Source organism: Limulus polyphemus, unplaced genomic scaffold, assembly GCF_000517525.1.
Source record: "Limulus polyphemus unplaced genomic scaffold, Limulus_polyphemus-2.1.2 Scaffold58, whole genome shotgun sequence".
Classification (NCBI taxonomy): Eukaryota; Metazoa; Arthropoda; class Merostomata; order Xiphosura; family Limulidae; genus Limulus; species Limulus polyphemus.
This window is the reverse complement of record NW_013665668.1, coordinates 295,585-316,873: the sequence shown is the minus strand read 5'-3', so window position 1 is coordinate 316,873 and position 21,289 is coordinate 295,585. Positions and strand designations below refer to the sequence as shown.

General features: G+C 34.4%; 1 protein-coding gene and 1 long non-coding RNA gene across 6 annotated transcripts in view; one reads left to right on the top strand and one right to left on the bottom strand.

Annotated features, from left to right (window-relative positions):
- The window catches only part of LOC111087037 (cation channel sperm-associated protein subunit epsilon-like), a 55,264-nt gene that overhangs the window by 23,673 nt on the left and 10,302 nt on the right, over window positions 1–21,289 (bottom strand). For 3 of the 5 annotated variants that reach the window (XM_022392224.1, XM_022392212.1, XM_022392219.1), the window contains exons 2-4: window positions 15,696–15,765; window positions 6,131–6,244; window positions 4,832–4,921 (exon numbers count right to left, since the gene is read on the bottom strand). In XM_022392224.1, coding sequence (XP_022247932.1) covers window positions 4,832–4,921; window positions 6,131–6,244; window positions 15,696–15,765 — 274 coding nt within the window. The remainder of the gene's footprint in view (window positions 1–4,831; window positions 4,922–6,130; window positions 6,245–15,695; window positions 15,766–21,289) is intronic. The other 2 variants (XM_022392230.1, XM_022392238.1) reach the window with 2 other exon arrangements.
- On the top strand, window positions 6,470–14,760 carry LOC111087040. The gene is made up of 3 exons (XR_002611764.1): window positions 6,470–6,588; window positions 9,368–9,370; window positions 14,751–14,760. It is a non-coding gene; the product is annotated as an uncharacterized LOC111087040 (long non-coding RNA).

Genomic DNA, 21,289 nt, shown 5'->3' with positions numbered 1-21,289 from the left:
ACAATACTATGAAAGACAGAGGGAGGAGAGAAACAAAATCAATGTTACCTTGCAAGAAAAACTATTTACTTTTTACATATAATATGGGTTTTAAAACATACTGTACCATGTCTAAAAAATATTGAAGTTTGCAAATGACATTAAGATTTTGGGGGTTGTTAACTGTATCAAAGATGCTGCAGACTTACAGGGAGATTTAGATCATATAATGTATTGGGCCAATACGTGGCAGATGATGTTTAAATATCCAAAATGTAATGTGATGCATGTAGGTTTTCACAATTCCAATTATTGTTACAATTTAAATGGGAATACATTAAATACTGTGGTTGAAGAAAATGATCTTGGTGTTGTGATAAAAAAATCACTTAAGTCATCTACACAGCGTACTGTAGCTAGCAATAGGGCTAATAGGATTTTGTAAAGCATCTATAGAAATATTGAATACAAGAAAAGGGATATTATTGTTTTGGGCTCTCTTCCTCAAGAAAGACATTGAATTGTTGGAGAAGGTTCAGAGAAGAGCCACTAGCTTGATACCTGGTATGATGGGACTGTCGTATAAGGAGAGACTAAAATCTCTAAACCTGCTTTCTCTGGAGAGGAGAAAGGTCAGAGGGGATTTGATTAAGGTGTTTAAAATTATTAAGGGTATTGATTATATATATCCATCAAACTTTTTTGTGTTTAGCAGTGAAAACAATAGGACAAGTGGGCATAAATTCAAATTTTGGCAGCATAGGAGTCATCTACAATTTAGGCAGTGTTACTTTTCAAATAGGGTGGTTGGCTTTTGGAATGCGCTACCTTCAAGGATGGTGGAGGCAGAAAATTTAACTGAGTTCAAGAAAAGATTGGATGAATACATGAGTAGTAAGGGGGTGGTTATAGTTGGGAACTGGAAGGGACATCCTTGATGGACTAATAAGCTCCTTTTTGTCCCTTTAAAATTTTATGAATAAGCTTCCCTGAATAAATTTCTAAGATATAAATATTTTAAATATGATGTTTTCTTTATAATCACCAAGAGTAAGCAAATATGGCTAATTGAAGCTTTCTGATTACAAACATATCTGTACTTTTGTGTTGAATTGGTCAGAATGACAAGTTCTCATTAATTTGAACATTTAGAGGTTCTTGTTCAAGTGTTCTGGTTTCATTCTTAACTATAAAACATTACTCAAGATATAAAAGATATTAAAGAAGATAAATATTTAACACAACATAACCTTTATAATGATTAAAGATATGTCTTAAAAAAAGAAAAGAAACTACAGTGAAAAGCCATGTATAGTCAGGTAATAAAGTAGGGGTGAAATTCTGTTAGTACTCACTAGTACTGTGTACCAGAACTTATCTGAGCTGCTTTTTCAAATGTGTGTGCATTCCATTGTTCCATCAAAAAGCATTTATTCACTGATGCCCAAATTATAATTTTTTATGTTTACACAAAGATTTTTTTTCTTTTTTCAAAAACATATTTTATCAACCAACATTCTTGAACTAATAATTTTCATGATACTACAAAATAAAACATCCTAGTGTGCATCAATGCTTGAAAATAGTTATTACTGTTCTCAAGTTAATTTCTTTAGAAAAATGATCTTCGATTAACAGTTTCCTTAATATTTTATGTACATATGATACCAGTTATTTGTTTATAATATATGCTGTAATTAATTGTAAATATATTAAAATTTCTGTTCAGGTAACCTTCAACAAACCCCACATTTTACATACACATACACATATCTTGTATATCAGTAATGTTAACAATCACAGATGTGTGTATCATTACAGAAATAAACTAAGCTTCTGAAGTTTTCTGTACATTTTAAATGAAGAACTGTAATACATACAATGATAATCTGAACTTTACTTAGCTTTATTTTTCATATAATTTTCTCTTTTCATTTCTGAATTTCAAATGTACAAGTGTGGTATTTGTAAGTTAAATCAAAACAATAGGTAAGTTACCTTTGCAAATTTAGGAGATTCAGTTGTAGCTACTAATAAGTTTTAAAAGAGACTAGACATACATTTTCCAAAAAACTTTACAGACAGATGAACAGGCAGGCAAATCTGGTTAGGTCAAAAGACACCAAATTATAACATTATAATTTAGGTTGGATCTCAGTTTTGCTCCACCTGAAGAGGCTGAGGACACATGCTATTATGACGGGGTGACTGTTTGGTTAGAGATTTTATGGCAAAAATCCATATGGAGTATCTGCACCAAACAATTTTGTTGATTAATTACTACTTAAAATAAAGTAAAAGGTATAAGTGTAGAAGATAAAAATATAATGTATATATGGCAAGATTCTGTTTATGGTCGAAAAGTTTAAATAGAATTTTAAAAAAGCTCTGATCCTTCAAAAACTAAAAACATATCAGAACGAGTTGTACAATGTCATCATTTCCAATAATAATGCCCAATATTAATGGGACAACACAAGTTAAAGTATGTCCAAAATGGTGAACTTCTGATAGTTATAGGAAAAGCATGAAACTGAGCAAATATGAGTTCACTGTCACAATCCTCACACACTGACAGTTCTCTCCACTGGAGGAGAAAATGGTAAGCAATAAAACTATATCCAATGTAGAGCCACGTGAGGACAACTTTCTGCCTCCTATTACTGAACAAACTAGATGGCCAATCTCCAATAGTAGGTTTTACCTGGAAACACTTGTGTTGTTTCTCACCCCAAATTGTTTGCCAAGGTGCATGAAACATTGCTTTGATGACAGGCTTGAAATCCAGTTATGGAATAGGCAAAGCTGAGATGTTACCAATGAAGGTCGATCTGTCAGTGATCTCATTTCCCCAGATACTGACATCACTAGGAATCCAGAAAAAACTTGAATCAGGATAGTGAAAAAGGGGGCAGTCATTTTTGAATATTCAAGAGAACTGGATAGGAACTGATATTAAGAAATTTCAAAGTTTCAAAGAGCTAAGTAAGTTGGTATAGATGGTACAACTAGTGTACTGCTCAATTTCCATATAACCCAGGGCAAGTAAAATTGCATATGACTCGGCTGAGATCACGAAATCTGTAGAGGGAATCCTGTGAGAAATGATAAAGCTGCAGCAACTCATGGTAAATCCACACAGTCAACTGATTTTAACCTATCCTTAAAATAGGAATGGAATGATGGTTTGATATGTGTTCATTAAAAACATGGTGATACTTCCAGTCAGGAGTAACTGACTTCTTCATGTGTCTAGGCAAAAAAAATCACAGTGGGGAATGGATACAACCTATTACTGGATGAGCTGATAATCGGATTCAGCAACAGTATCAAATATCACCTGACTCAGTCAACTTTGCCTGGACATGAAAGACAAAAGGACGAACAGCAGACCATCTATTTGTAAATACATAATCTATCGAGGCATGAAAATACATGTTCATGGGATGTTATGGCAATCATAAGGACTTTACGGTGAAAAGCAAAGTAGCAAATGTACAAAATAAAGTGGAAGTGCATCATAGAACTCTGAATTAGAAGAGAGAAAAACCCCTGTGCACAGCCAAAGTCCCTGATGATGTGTAGGGTCTAAAATCTTTAATGCAGAGTCCCTGGCTGGGGCAAAGAACAGGGACCCATAGGATGAGGGCACAACAGATCTTCAGCAAAGAATAGGTCTCCAGTCCCGAAGAAGTGGAAAAAAGAATGAAAGGGATGTTCAATACTCTTGAACACTTGACTTTAACCCTTTCTGGGAGAAGAATATCATTGATATCCTTAAAACTTTTCATTTCATTCTCCCAATAGAAATACTTAACCAAATTGGATGAAACTTACAACAAACTTACTAAATAGTACCTAGCTTTAAAAATTCATATAATCTGATTTTTTTATCATTTTTTATACTGTGAAATTTCTAATATTTTGTTGCAAAGCAATTTTTTGGGAAAAAAAATTTCTTTTCATCTGAATTTTTCTATTTTTATTGTTGATCAGAAAATTCCATTTTATATATTCAGTCACTTTTAACTTCATTTATATTCAATAGCATATTTTTTGATGCATTATTTTTCCAATTGCAGCTGTCACCACTTTTGCCTTAATAACTGACAAATATTTATCAGTGACATAGAACCTTACTTTCCAAAATGTTATCAGGAAAGGCTATAAAACAATGTTCTTAGAATTTTTCTACCCATCCCAAAGCAAAGGTTTATATTTGCTAAGAAACTATCATCCCATGAAAATCTCATTACCCATGTTTTGTTTCTTACATGAGCTTTCTTTCCCCAAATGTTATTGGTATCGCTTCTCATACCCCCACCCTGTACTTGCACCCGATGATGACAAAACCTTGTCGAAACGTTGTACATTTGCTGTTATGTTAAACTTATATTAAAGTTTTTCTTCATTACCCATTCAAGCCATCTCCAACCATTACTAGTAGGGTGTGTTGCACTCCTATTGGAGAAGAATTGTCATATGTTCATTTGCATGCTAAAACATAGAAACAGCATGTAAAAACATGTGAGTTAGGTGGGAGCAAAACAAATTGGGCTTATAGAGGGCAGCACAAAATCAGGAAAATCTAATGTGAGACGAGATAAGGTATATTATCGGAAAAACAAAGTTAGTAGAAATATAATAACTTTTTTACTAAAAATAATGCTTAACAGTCACTTTTGGTTTTATGGTTACATTACTTCTGACAATTGAGTTGTAACTGATCTGCAATCTTAGTGAACCATGGATGACTAAATATTGTGCTTGTTTTTTGGTAATAATGTATTAACACATAATGGTGAAAAATTTGAAAATGATTCATGAGATAAAAATAAAGCAATAAAGTTACCCATGAATCCCTGTTAACTCTGGTACTAAGAACTTCTTTGCTCACATATTTTGCTTTGATGAAGACAATATTTGGTTCAGATGTTCTTGCCTGTAAAATAAGGTTCAAACATAAAAACAATAAGATATTTCAATCATACTTAATATCTTATTGTTTATCCTCTACAGTTAACTACCTGATATCAATGATGAAAAACAGAAGAAAAAGATATATATTTGCAATAAACGTATGAGCATTTAATTAAAAAAAATCACCAAACATAAATATAAAAATTTTTATGCAATAAAAAGAAGGAATACATAAATGTAAAACTAAAAGCACGTTTAATGATTTAATCAATATATAGAATTAACTGCCATCATATATATATATATATATATACATGCATAACCTTAGATGTTGTTGTTCTATGATAATTAAAGCTCTTTGTTATTAGATAATCTAAAGTTCCCCAGCCTGTCTCTCCAGGTTACTATCACTACCTTAGTTTTTCTTATGTAATGATAGTATATGTTTTAAACTTTCATCAGTGTTCACTAAGCCACACATTGTCATGATGGTTAGTGAACCATTCTAACATTATACATAACTGTTTTCAAGTGTATTGAAATCAAACTTTTCTTAGCACTTCTTAAAGCAATCCTATCAGAAGTTGATAACAATGTTGGTAAACATTAGATCTGATAATTTATTATTACAAATGGATTCTTTTAATGAATTTTAAAGTGTTTTTTTAATTAGGAAGATTGTGTTTAAGTCACTGAAGGTTATAGAAAAAAAAAACATTTACACATGACTACTTTCAGTGGGTGAGGAAATACAAGCTGATGTTTGAAGCTCTGAGCTGCAGCACTAAGTAATAGAAAAAGTCAGTCTGCTGTAGAAAATTTAAACTTAGAAAAAATACCACTTAATAAATTTTTCTGCATTTATTTTATGTTTACAGTGTGAATACCTGTAAATGTTACTTGTATGTATGACAATGGATAATCTTATGAAAACAAACTTCAACAATGTATATATGTCAAATTTGTAGATACAAGATGTCTGCCAATTATGTAAGTATGTGTATAATTTCTTTATTTGTGGCTTATTGTTCTAATTATGTTAGCTATACAAATTTGTCTTTAAAATTTGCCATTTAAAATAAGTTTTTATGAAAAATGAAAAAGGGCCAAGAGACTTTAAATTCCATTATACCAAATGTCTGAAGATTCCACAAACCAGTCTATAACTAAATCACCAATTTCAAATTCACATAAATTTTAATTAGCTATTTTTTTTTTTATAAGTACTCACCATGACCTGACTTGGCCCCCAGCTGAGGCGTGCCAACTGTACTGTCAAAATAAAAGTTTCACCTTTATCGATGTATAATACTTTTACATTGGGAGATATGGTTAAGAATGCAGTCTAGAGAATTAAAAAAAAAAGATGAAACATAAATCTTTTAATATCCTTGAACAATTTTTAAAAGTTAAAATATTATGTTTAAAAACATAAAAAGCCCACATTTACAGAGGTTAATGAATTATTAGCAACTAAATATTAAGTTTTTAATAACTTTTTACTTGTGGCATCTCAAGACTTGCAGCAAATGAAGCACAGAACCATCTGTTCACTGCAACAAGTTTTTAAATGTGGGTGAAAGTAAAAGGATGTGCCCTAGGTGTAGAGTGGTTAGGGTGCAATGGACTGTACATGGCAAGTTAACTGCATCCAAAACCCAGGCTGCCAGGAACCGACATCCATGTGGGGTAGGAAAGAAGATCATACCCTCTTCATTTGAACAGGACAAATCATAGCAATGTGAGAAATTGTTTGACCAATCTGGGAACCCAACATCTAGACAATCGGTATAGTAAAGATGTCTTTGTAATGTAAACTATCCCGCTCAAAACCCATCCAACAGGTACTGCCCCCAGTGCAATAACATACTAGGTATAAGAAAATCGAGGAATAACATAAAAGGAAAAAGCTTATTAATCTGAAAGTGTGACCACCATGACCCAAAACACAGGGGGAAGGAACAAGAGTAAAATTGAGAGAGGAAACAGAGACACCTATAATACATGTGTGAGGACTTATGTTGATTGGTTCAGCTCTGAATCCAAAACTCCGCCACTGGAAAACAACATCCATGTGGGGGTAGGATGAGAGATCCCAATCAAAGGGGTGAACTGCAATTTTGACTGCTGACTCAAAAGCTACAACATCCCCTCAGATAAACCCATACAGATATTGGAGGGCATCTCATCAGCTACACTAGCAGAACACCACAGCCCTACTCCCATCTGAATGATTTTATCATTATTTGTATCATATATCAATATCACATTCAGTAGGATGCTTCCATGGTCCACCACCCCAGTGGCTTGGAACTGGAAAGTGGTAAGGACTCCCATACTGCACTGGAAGAAAATACTGTGGAGAGTCCAGAGGAACATCAACACCACAGACAATGCAACAGGTGACCACAAAAACCCTATTTTGAAAAGCAGACTATACCTGATTTATTCAATAAGACATGGGAGGGATGGGCAGCTATCCTCTTCTGCTTTACCCATGAAGTCCATGGGTGAGTACAGTCTAGAACGGGCATATTAATGAAGCAAATATATCGCAATCTTGTGAAACACCCCATCACAACAGTGAGCATTTTATGGCCATGGAAATTAGAAATAAGTAGTCAACATGGCCTGACAGTGCAGATTTAACAATGAGAAGCATACCTGGTCAGGCACCGCTCGCCACAGAGCGGGATCCAGACAGTAAAAGAAAAAGAGAAAAAGAATAGATATATACATAAAAGATAACTTATGCAGTTACAGTCTCACCGAAGTCTGAAGAATGGCTACAGGCGGAAGACGATTACCCATGGATGAAAGCACAGCAATCTGATGCAGATAGTGAGATACGAATGTATGTGAGGTAGTCCACATGCCCAATTGAAGAATTTCCTCCAAGAGATGAAGGAGATGAGATGGCAGGGAAAGGTAAGGTGCCTGATCTGATGACAAGACAACTGGAAAAAATTACGGGAAGAAGAAGATAAAAAAGAATAAGCCAATCGAATCAAAAGCCAAATCCAACTGGTCAGGGTGGAAAGAAAAAGGTCACGAACAGAGGATCTATGCCAAGGAATGAATAGGTGGGAACGGGCACCACAGAAGAAAGCTGTAGGGATAAAATAACAATGAAGAGCACGAATGGGAATAGTAGCCTATCCTAAACCAATTGACGATAAATGTGGGAAATGGAAGGAAGAGAAGTCGGTAAGAAGGAGGAAATACTCCTCCCAAGGTGCTGAAGTTTTGGGAAGGAAAGATCAATCTGGATAAAGGAGAATATATGTGGAATGATATAGAGTACATGAAATGTCGATGGCAAATAAATCCAACTGAAATGTCCACAGGCTAATAGGAGAAGGAAGGAAGTCTTAAGGGATAAATGAAAAATCAAGCACGAGAACAGAGATTCAAACAGAGGAAAAGTGAGATAGTGAAGAACCACATTCATATCCCAATCTGGAAGGACTGCATGCTGAGGTAGATGACTAATCTGAAAGGAATGCAACAATAGAGAAAGGGTAGAAGAGGTAAAAACTTTACGATATCTGGAAAATTAAAATTGTGGGATAAGGCAACCCAATAACCTGTTATTGAGGAGACAAATGACTCCTGATCAAACAGCCGGATGAGGAAATTTGGAATATGAGGAACAGTGGGTCGAGCAGGGAAAAACCCTTGACCCAAAGGCCAACGGCGGTGAATATTCCATTTATGTTGAAAAATCTCTCTAGAGGAAGGGCATTTCAAACAAGCTAAAAAAGAAGTTACCCGCCAAGACAAAATGTATTTCCTCACAAGGGACTGGATAAAAAACAGGTGTGAAGACAGAGGATATGAAAGGCTGGATGAAACGTCGGTGACCAAGGTTGATGTAGAAGGGATGGTGTAAGAGGAAAAGGTAACAGAGGGACAGATTGGGATGGAACAGCCACGGAAACCACAGTTGTGCCAGCTGTTAAGGAGCAATTACAAAGACTAGACACGGAGTGGCATGGATGGTTGAAATCACCCTGTGAAGAAGATGGATGGGAGGATAAACATACAGGTATTTGTTGGTCAAATCTTCATTGAATGCATTGACAGCCAGAGAAAGAGGATAAAGAACTGGAGACCAAAACAGAGGTAACTTGGTATTTAGGCATGTGGCAAATGCAACCACGTAAGGAGGACCCCACTGAAGGCATAGCCTCTGGAAAACATAAGCAATGAGAGACCACTCTGTTAGATAAACTTTGTTGGGATGGGAAAGACAATCTGCAACAAGATTGAATGCACTCGGAACATGGCATGCAAGGATATGAACAATGAGCATGTGGGCCCAAAAAAAGGAGATCCAAGAATCGACCACAAAGGGAACAAGAACAGGTGCTACCTTGGTAATTGATATAAGCCACCACTGTAGGATTGTCAGAATTGGTCATGACCAGATGATTCCTGGCAAGATGAATAAAATGATCCAAAGCAGGATGTGCAGCCAGAAACTCCAGGATGTAGATATGGTAAGATATTTTGGCTGGAGACCACCAACTTGAAGCTTCCTGCTGAAAGGACTTCCATAGAAGACCTCATTTATAAAAGCAATAGAATCTTGCGAGCTGTAAAGGCATGGAGAACTGAAAGCTCCATCGAACGAAGCCAAAGAGGAGAAGGTTCGGCCAGATTGAGATGATTGTTGAAAGAGACACCCAAATGGACAAAATATTGGGTACGTATAAGGAATGACTTCTTCAATTTTATTAACCAACCCACATGAGCTGCTTCCAGGAGCAGCAGATGAGTGTGATGGGCAGATTCCTGTTTCGAATGAGCTAAGAGAAGCCAGTTGTCCATGCAATTATGGAAGTGCAACCCCTGAGCATGCAAATGTCAGGCAGAAGCCTTGACCATCCGACATAAGACATGCGGGACTGAAGCAAGCCCAAAGGGCAGAGTGCAAAATTGATAAACTCTCCCATGATGAAAAAAAACAAAGATAGTGCATCAACTGATGAGATACCAGGACATGTAGGTAAAATCAATTCTAACTATTGAGAATCAAGAAACAGACATTCAGCCTGATGGTAGGCCACGACAAATTGATCCAAAGCCCATGGTGGGCGAGGCATGCTGGCACCATCAACTCTCTCAGAAACAAAATGCTCAGAATGAACCCTAATATTTGGAGAAGGGGAGAAAAACGAATACTGAGAGGAGGAGGTATCATGTAACAAAGAAGGACAGGGATCATAGGAAATTGGGGAAATGGATAAAATACATCATACTTGAGAAATCATGTCTCAAAAAGCTGTATTAGGCCTAGGTGATTCTGCAGTAGGGGCACAGGAAGACACAGCAAAATCTGATGGAGGAAAAAGGCTGTCAAAATCCTCGTTGATCTGAACAGGTTCAGCACGTTCAGGAGGAATAGGGGCAAAATCAGAAGCAAGATGACTCATATAATGATCAATCTCATGGTAGATGATAGCTGAAAAGTCCAAAAACGAGTCACCTCCACCTGTAGCCTGTGTGAGTGTGCTAATAGAAGGTATTATCTCTGAAGTGGTAACCTGAACTTCAGAATTCATTGTGTAACAATGAAAATCAAACATAATCATTTGATAAGGAAGAAAAAATTAAAAACTGGGAAAATAAATTATCTGAAAAGTTGTTAACTACTGAAAAACAAAGAAAAAATCCACATCGGAATACTAATAATAATAAAAAAAAATCACGAAGTTGAAGAACAAAAAAACACAATTGAAGAGCATTACAAAACGTCTGGACATGAGTGCTACCAAACGAGAAGTGATAGTTCAATAGAATCAAATAGAGAGAGTCACATGTGTCAGGAGTGTGTGTCGCATTCTTACTGGTAGAGGATTGTCGCATGATGATTTACATGTGAGATGCATTTGAACAAGTTGATTTTAAGATATGTGGGAACTCAAGGCATGTGGAAAAAATATTTTGCATATAGAAAGAATCACTGAACAAGAATAGCTATTTATGTGAGAGTAGGTAATGTACTCTATTGGAATTAAAGGACTGAATAGACCTATATTTTGAGTCTCATGAGCTCAAGATTTACAATATTAAATCTTCCTCTATGTTACCATTTCAAATAATTTAATATGCAACTTTAATTCTATAGCTTAACATTTTTAAAAATTGTACATATTTAGAAAACCTTTTTCTTTTTTTAGCATTTTAATGCATTTGTTTGTTCCTGCTGTGATACAACTTTACAAGAGAGGAAAATTGTTTACTAATTTTAAGCTTCTTTAAATGCCATGTATACAGTATTCATGAACATGAGTGACGTATCACATGCATACACTATTTGCATAATAGATCACGTCATATCTTTTGGTCATGTTTGCATATGGGTTAAAACAACTATTCTGTCAAAAAATTATTTATTTCAAGTTTTTTGTGTGCTAAAAATGGAAATGAACAAGAATGATTGAAATTCATATAAAAACTAAAATAACTGCAACATGATGTACCTGTTAGATGTCTTTTACCTGAGATTTATGTATTTCAGTATTTATAAAAAAACGACAGTTAAATCTTTTTACAATTTTTAAATTAACTTACTATTTAATGGTTTTACCTAATTGTGAATGTTTTATTTATTACTGTAGATTTATGCTAATGTTTTAATGAATCCTTAAAAATAAGTCTGTTCTTCCCTATACCGTGGTCCTATAAGTATAATAATGACAGATGGAAGTACAATTATGGTTCAAATATGCACATGCATGATTTGCATCAAATATTTGTAACCAGGCAGCTTGTCAAACAGCAGTTTTGGTTATTGCGTTTTCATGGGTGCATGTGAATACACACATATGATGTCACAAGCATCATTTTGGTTGAGGTACGTATTTCTGGTAAACACCCCACTCCAATTACAAGAATTTCCAGATTGGAATGTGTAACCTGCATTAAAAAGCTTTCATTTTCAGATGCACAAACTACCATCCTAAAGATATTCATCGTTTTTTGTTAAAAATTGACTACCAACTTTCTGATGTCTTTGCATATACATTTTTATATTCATTACTTCCTAACTATTTCACTAAATATGTGTGTGAAAGATACTCTAACCTTTACTATGGAAACTTCAGTAACATTGGGGTACAAAATAGTAACTTCAAATTGTTTGCAAGAGAGGAAGAAGCTTGTAGCAGCAGCAGCTGCAATAGCTATACCTCATCAGACCATTCTACCCAACCACCCACATCCTGCCAATGATGCTCTCACCTGTGAAGTGTTGGATCACTTTCAGGTGAAATTCAAGTATTTTATCAAGTACCAAGGTAGACAAGACTCTCAGTTTTAACTGGTGGTTCAACAGGTGCAGAAGAGTCAACAAACACTGGGAAATAATGAACTCAGCTAATGATTTCAGAGAGTGCAAATGATTGCTTGCACTGAAAGGTTTGGTGGTCAGCCCATTTCTCTAAAGACTGAATGGATTTTGGTATGTACCTGTCACAGTATTTGGTGGGTAGCCTATCTCTCTCAGAGCTGGATGGAGCTTGATACATACCAATAAAGGTACCAGGATGGCAGAGTGAATTTCTGGAAGACACAAGAGTAGCCAGAACACTGGCAGATCTTGCAATATATCAATTCCTTTAAGTAAAACCATCACTTTGGCCAATGGATACTAATTTCATTATGGTAAATGATGATCAAGTGAATAGACATAAGTATCTTAATATTTATAGATAGCATTGCTCACACACTTAAGATAGTTATCAATGATCCTGGTTCTAGCATTGACATACTATTGAGTTATCCAATGCTGGCCTGATTGAACCTGGAAACTATAGGCTGCATAAGTGCATGCGAGAGAGCACATAACAGTACCTCCATTTACACAAGTTGTGTTCCATGTTTTACTGCAGATGAAGTTGAGTGCACCAGTAGTATGTAATGTGGTTATAGAACCTTCAAATGAAACGAGTATTTTCTATCCAAAAAGCAAGAAGCATTAGCTTGGACAGTTATCTGTTTAAGGAGAGATGAAGTTCTGGTACTGTTTTGTTGTTATGGGCAATCAGTTATCCAGCTTTCCACAGGAACAATCATTGAAACTCTAAGTGAAGTGAAAGTGACTAAGACCAGCAGTAACACTATGGTTGCATCCATAACATTGCTTCCAAAAAAAATACACTCCTGTCAACAGATTTGAGATAATTGTTGAGTATTGTGTAAACAATCTGGACCCAATGCAGTGACAGTAACTTCTTATTCATGTCTGGGATAAGATGGCCAATAAGGAGGAATTGTTGTCATATTTCTACATTAAAGGATATGTGTTTTTTAACTTATTGCTTTTGATTTATATGTTTCATTTTGAAGGGCCAATTTTATTAAGGGATGCAGTGATGTCAAATTTTTTTATGATGATGTAACTACTTCTTGTTGTTATGTTAGATGGTTATGATGTAATTTTTATTGTTGTGAAACACATTAGCAGACATATTTTAGCTAATGTTTTCCACATATCTGAGCTGCTACAATATCTGTGTTGAAGGGTATTATGGTACAAATAATTACTGATCTGTGCTAAAGGTGTTGTTTTTCATAATTATGTAAAGGTCCCTGTATTTATTCTTAAAATGCTTCATTTGTAGTCAACCATTGTTAAAGGGGTATTTGAATGTAACTACTAAGTTTCTTTGTTAAAAGTATGTTGTATGTGTTTTATATGGACAAGAAAAAGTTATGCAGCTCTTTGACTAACACACACTTTTAAAGTTTATTGGATTTCAAGTTAACATTAATATCCACTTGAAGACAAGCCTGAAATAAAGGGGGGAACAGCAGAAATGTGGTACATAAGCACACCATATGCTTGAGGTCATGACCTCTCTTTTGTTTCATTGTAAATGACCAGTCACGTAATGCTAACCGCTTAACATAAGTCTGATGTTAACAAGTTGAGTTAGTAGATTTATTCAGTCTGGAACACAATCTCAACAGAGTTATTCTTGCTTAAAAACTCCTTTGAATATCCTAGAACAACATCAAACTTAATTCTCCAGTAAAGGCAACTGTCCATTGTGGCAAGCGCATGTTTTACTGTGTTTGCTTAAATAAATTGTTTTTTATGATTGTACATTTTCATTCAGTCTCTATATTATTAACAAACTCAGTTTGTCAGAGAATATAAAATTATTTTGCAATATATATATCTTAACAAATCTCCCATTATTCAGTGGACATATCTTGTCACTCTTAAAGAAAATCAGTGCTATCATCCTAAAAAAGTGATATTTATCTTGCCATAACTAAATGCATTGAGATGCATAAATATCTTATAATACTATTAAATATATCATTCTGTTATTCCATTTTTACAATACATGGTCCACCACCCCAGTGGCTAGAAACTGGTAAGTGGTAAGGGTCTCCCTTGCTCCACTTGAAAAAGGGTGGAGGAATTTGCTGTGGGGAGAATCAGAGAAAATGCCCAGATCCACATTAGTCTACTGCCGGAAAGGTCTCTTACTGGAGACAGTGCAACAAGTGACCATATAAACCTATTTTGAAAAGCCAGCTAGTGCGAGCCAGAGAAGCAGGCAGAGCACCCTTGGTGCTGGCTTTTTGTATGATAATCCATGGAATGGGTATGGTTTGTATCGGATGGTAGACAGAGATCAGAATATTCCATGAGGATACCTCCAGTGGTCTTGCAAAACACCCCATCTCAACAGTGGGCACATATGGAGCCAGGGCAGATGGTATGAGTAATTTCCATTATCCTGGCTCAATGCAGAATGTGAGAAATAAGTGTACCCTGGGAGGCACCACTAGCTACCTGGCAGGACCCATGAAGCAAGGCTGTGAAAAAGAAAAATGGGGGAGAATGTACTCACCTGGCTAAGGACAGTGGGTAGACTGGATGATAGCAAACTGAAGTAGGTGGTAACCCTCCAGGGGTGAGATGGACAGATGGTGCAGATAGTGAGTGACGAAGATGTAAGATGTAGTCCACATGTCTGCCAGAAGGATGTCATCAAACAAAATTGAGAGGTGAGAGAATGGATGAGGTGGTGGATCTGATGTGAAGAAATATGGAACAGTCTGTGAGTGTCAACCCCCAAGGAGGAGTAGACCAATTGAAGTAGTTGACAAACCCAACCTGTAAGGGTACACTGGGGTAGGTCCCTGAAAGAAGAGTCTCAGGGAAGAAAAAAGCAAAGACAAAAGCCACAAAATAGTGTGGTGTAGGCTAAATAACAATGGATAGCTAGAGCTGGACACAATATTCAGTCCTAATCAGTGCAATCATAAAGGAAAGGAGATATTAGAGAAGGAACAGTCTCCTTCCCAGGCTGCAGAAGTCTTAGGGAGGAAAGACTGGTCACAATAAAGGAGAAGAATGAATGATGGAAAAGGTGGTATAAAGAGCAGGTGGCCAATGGTTTAAATGGGGCCTGGATAAGAGCATACAGGACAACAATGTGTCTTGTATCTTATTTGTCTACTTCAAGAATGGTAGCCACTGATGACAAATACTGAAAATAACTGTCACTTTAAAGTAAATTGTTTTTGTGCTTCACAGATACCACTCCACTAATGGAACAACTGTGTTCATCCAAGCAGGTATGCCCATCCCGGTGATAGCTATTCTTATTGTTACATAAGATCGGGGTGCAAAGCATTAAGACTGTTAAAAAGAAGGATGTGATAAACAAAAATATGGCAAACCCTGCATTAGGATGTCATTATAATTATAAACTTCCATAATAGTTCTTCTGTTATAATAAGACATACAGTATTAGATACTAATATACCTCAAAACAAGTGCCATTTGTTCCTTTCTGAGAATTATCTTCCTGTTCAGTAAGTATCACTTCTACTGATCTATAATTGAAAACAAACAAGTAGCTACAGCACAATCAACCATCAAAATATCATATTACTAATAAAAACTAGCTAACCTTTGAATGTTTACTGATGAATCAAGCTTATGGACTCGCTAGTCATCTTATTACCCTTATTACTAAGCCTGTATAAGCATGCCATATAAGATTACAGTCATTTAATAAAAATGTTGAATTGTTGGTAAAAAAGAATTCAATAAAAATAAAACTGTAGTTATAAATAACTTCACAAATTTGGCCACTAGTGAATCTGATGTTGAAATATGTATACATCAGATAGCTTTTATTTTCGATAAAACAGTCTGTAACGCTAATACACTTTTCTTTTGGGAGGCTATTTTGCTTTATTTGAATGCATAAATATGCATTTTGTAGTAGCATATCATTGCTATTTTTATTTCTTATCTGATAATACAATATATATATATATATATATATATATATATTTCAAAGTTATAAAATACACATAATTCTTTCTTGTAAGCTACAGTTTTGTTTCTTCATTCTTAATCTTCATTTTCCACCATCACATCTTCGAACTTATTAAATACTAACCTAAAGATGAAGGCCAATAATCAGAACAAACTTAAGCCATTGAGATTTACAAATAGCAATAATTAGAACCTAATATGATATTGATATCATTCATTAGGACTGCTCTATGTTGGTAAACTCAGAAAGAAAAGAACTGATTCCAGTTAACCATCAAATATAATTCAAACTAAAAGTGAACAGAAATGTTACTGGTTACTGAATATATTTTTGTTAAACTACTATAAATGATACTAACATGTTCTTGCAAGTGACCTGCAACAGTTAACAATTAAAATTATCATAATTAACAGACTACAGCTTCAATTCATACTGTAGGATAGAAAAAATAGGTGCAATGACTGTTAGTGGGATATTAAATTTGTTGTGGGAAGGGTACAATACTACCCTTTATTAGGCAGGTTATTCTTATTTCTTCATTAGCAAATGGTGCAAAATAAAGATATACAGTAAAGCTTCAGAAGAAAATTGAGAAAAGCTAAAAATATCATTGTCTAATCTGATTTAGTCACCAAAACATCATCCATGCCCAAAATAAGATACAACCTTCTAATGATAGAATTACAATGTTTTAATACAAGGTTACCAAAGTTTCTTCAAAATATAAATGCATATAATTTTTTGCTAAAAGTTTACTCGTGAAATAATGAATCAAACTTTTATATTTTATTTGCATTAAAAAATACAATGGTAACCAAAACATTTTAAGTAATTCACCTTTCTCATCAAAACTGTTATGAATAATTTAGCAGTTAATTCTTAAATTTTCAGTATTATTGAAATTCACCCAAACACTTTCCACAATCTACAAAACCTCTTTAAATCTTCTATCACTGCCTAAAAGCATAAGTCTTGTTTTCTTATATATGCATCATTAAACTTCAATTATTTCCTTCTAAATCTGGGGAAATATTTTATTTAAAAACTATATATTATAAAGCTAATCAAAAATGGTATTTAATACCATTTTACACTGAGCAATAAATTACTAAGTATGAATCTATGATTAAAATATAACTTATAAAGATAATTTTTTAACCTCTACTTAACATTTTCTTTGCCAGTGATTGTACAGAATATATGAAAGTAGCCAAAACATGTATCAACTATAAATCAGTTATAACATATGCAACAGTACTTTCTGAAAGAAAAAAAACTGGTAGAAAAAAAAAGTTCAATTTTGAAACTACCACTTTACAGAACAAAAAAAAATCGGAACTGTTTTTGTGTACAGGTAAATATTTCAGTTTTTACATAATACTTTAGGGTGTACATTGCAGGAGACAGATAGTTTCAAATGAAGATTGCAAAAAACAGATATTGCTTAACTAATTTGCTTTTAAGGTTGAAATTAAGGAATTTTTAAAACTTCTGGATATCAACTACTCCTGACTTTGAACATGAACTTTATAGCTGACTGACATATAAAACATTCTTCATTTATGTGTACCAGTCTTAGGGAATGTTACGACTTGATTTCATTACATTTATAGTTGTTCCTAATTTCTCATTTAATTCATTTTTTTAGTAACATTTTGTATCAACTTGATATAACAACACAAAAATATTAAATTTAGATGACATTAAAAGGTCAAATTTAAATATATTGCATTTAAAAATCAATATAAACAGTAAAACTGTTTTATAATCATTAAAAATAGTTTAAACTTAACTTGCATACTGTTGAAGGAGCTTGGAAATAAACAAATTAATAGGATAACTAAGGACATGAGGAGTTTTAGGGCATACAAAATTAATAAAAATAAGTCTGTCACACTTAGAGATATGCTTAGTTACCATTATTCTTATATTAGGAGTATCATGAGCTAAATGGATCAATTCAGGTCTCAAGTGTAATTGGAAGACTGTGATATAATGGGAATTAGCAAACCTTGTTAGATTTGTGAAACATTTAGTACAGGAATTTTTTTGTAATTCCAGGATATAAATTATTTAACAGTGATAGACATTGTAAATGGGGTGGTGTAACTTTTTTTATTAGTGAGGAATTGCATCCTATTGGGAATGGAAATATGAAAAATGGTAGTGAAGGGATTGAATATATATGGGTTACAATCGGGTATTTAAATGGTAGAAAGTTTTTAAGTGGCAAATATTACAAGCCAGTACAGGTCAGACAGTTTGTGTCAATTAGAGATTATACAATAAGTCAGGGTTGTTTGCTGTGATATTTTCAAGTTAACTGATTTCCCTACAGATAGTTAGATCCACAAATAACAGCAGATTGAATCAGGAAATGAGGAGAGTAATCTGTGTTTGACAATGTGATTGAGTCTTTTAGTGTGTGTGTGTGTGTGTGAAATAATGATAGAACAAGTTTAACAAAACGAACACAATCTTTATTACAAAACAAACAAAAAGAAAATACTGTGTGCATACTTGCACACACACAAAACAGTCACATCTGCCAGATCTCGATTAAATCCACAGCTTTCATTCTCTTGGGATAAACTTCTGTTGACATACAGATAGTGCTGATTTGACCAGCAAAGGTTATTACAGTTATTAATCTTTCAACCCAGATGTTATATGGTACTACAATATACTCTCAGGCAGAATAGACATTATCTAATAATGAGAACAAAAAAATAAAACTAGATCAAATAAAGCAGGTAGGAAACATATCATACGCCTTCTTATCACGTTACTAATAAGGATACTGATGCAATAACTATGAAAGACGTTTAGATACACTCAATGGGACTTTATAGTAAAGAGGGAGAATAATTTCTTGAAATGATCCCGGCTGGTTTTCTATATCAAATGGTCAAAAAAGAGGAGATGCAAATTCAGAATTATTGTTAATCACTAATGATAATTTAGTAGCAAGAGATAAAGAAAATTAACATTTTTGGGAAATACAATCACTGCACAATTAGTGTTGATGTTTTGCTTAAACGTTGAGAAAAAAAGAAAGAAGAGAAAATTTAATTCTTATTTTTCAAAATTCCAATTTTAAGGCCACAAAGCAAGATTTATCATTAGTAATTGAGATAGTGAGTTAAAGAATGATGTGAGGTAGATTACTTTGAAAGTTTTATAAAATAAGTTACTTTTAATTCAAGATAGGCATTTTCCTATAAAGATGAAAAGAATAACAGAAGATTAAACATAATTGAATTAAAGACATAAAAAATAAATGCCTTAAGTTTAAGAGGTTCAAATCGACAAATTGACTTAGAGATCTGATTAAAAATTAACTAAGAAATCCAAAAGGGGTTATGAGAAATAGCTAGCTAATAATGTTAAAGCTGTGATATTTTCAAGTCAAAGACATTTCCCTCACATAAGATACGTCCATAGAAGAAATGGAGATTTGATAAGGATATTTATTACACAGTAGTTCTGAGTTCCTTAAGTAAATGAGTTTGTGAAAAGGAAACAGAGGGACCATACACAATGTAAAACCAAATGAACAGTCTTTATTTATAACATGGTGTTTGTACTTGCTTTAGATAAAAGCAACTTAATTAATTTCTTGATCATGTGTCATGTGAAAACTGCATGCATTAGAAAAGCTGACAAATTCCAAAAAACATGCTATTAGAATAAGAAGGCAGAAAATGAATGGTGTGCTTATATACCACATGGGCAGTGCCAACTGCTCTGTGTTAATCTGACAATACAGTTATCTATGTAACCTTAGGGATATAATCTTGACCAATACAGTTTAAAAAGGAAACAGTTTTCCAATCAGTAAAAAAAAGACTGTCCAGCATTTAAAGAAAGTATATACTGTTTGTATTCTAAATAATAAAAATTGTTTATTGTGTCTTAAACTGTGTATAGTCTTCTTATATCAATCTTACAAATTCAGTCAGTTTCAGAGAAATTAGAACTTTGTAATAAATATCTTGTTGAATTTCCTGTTATTCACCAAAGTAGTTACTGCACAGTTTTATGCTTTCTGTTGATATTTGTGTAGCCCTTTAAGTTTAAAAAAATTCACTGTAATGAAAATGGCACTTCCATAACTTGAACAACTTAGACCAAGAAGAAGAGTGAGTCAAAGAATGTAGATGGTTCTTTGTTAGAGTTTTGGGGTCTAGATTAAATGTTTTCTTGGACAAAGAACTTTTGCTGATGCTTCAAAGATACATTACATCTATCTCGTTGCAGCTAACAACTTAGGAATGAGAGCCACCAATATATGGTGCACTTAGAATGGCTGTTCACAGTCTTTTTTTTGAGAACTGACCTCAGTGCAAAGGAAGTAGGGATGACTGATGGTTGTTTCGGTGGCAGTATGGCAATTAGCAAATTACAGACTGAGTGAGGATACTCATAGGACCTCGATACCTTTGGCAGCCAGGTAACCCAACTCCAGCTCTGGTTGAAACCACCTGAGAATGTTGAGAAGAGACTGGAAGTGTGATTCATGAATGATGTTCTCCAACAGGAGCTGTTTCACAGACAGATAAAACAGTGGGCACCAAATGGGAAGATGAGAATCCAAAGGGCAGTAATAAGCTAAATACATCTCACCTCTGACATTTAAGGGTGCAGCAAAGGAACATTTGGACTGTTTCCTGAAACATTTGAGGAAGATAACTGCTTGGAATAGTTGGTCTCCTGAACAGGTTCCACAATGCCTTATCTTGCATTTGTATTGTTATGACAGCGGAGGTCACGTGACGCTAGTAACACATCATGCGCTTCTAGAATGTTCATGAAACCTCAAGAGGCTACTAGATTTGCGGTAGTCTTGTATATAAGCCGCCAAGAATTGACGGCAACAATGTGTAATTGAACTGCAGACAGAGAGAGACGTATTGTTGAGCACGTGAGACGTTTGTTGAGAATTATAGCATTTGTTATAGCGTGACTGTGGCAATTAAGTGTATCGCAAAGTTTTATTCAGAAAGAATAAACCACTTTTATTTAAGACAGGACTAGTATCGGTAAAGTTTCTTCGGAAAGAATTTTTACGG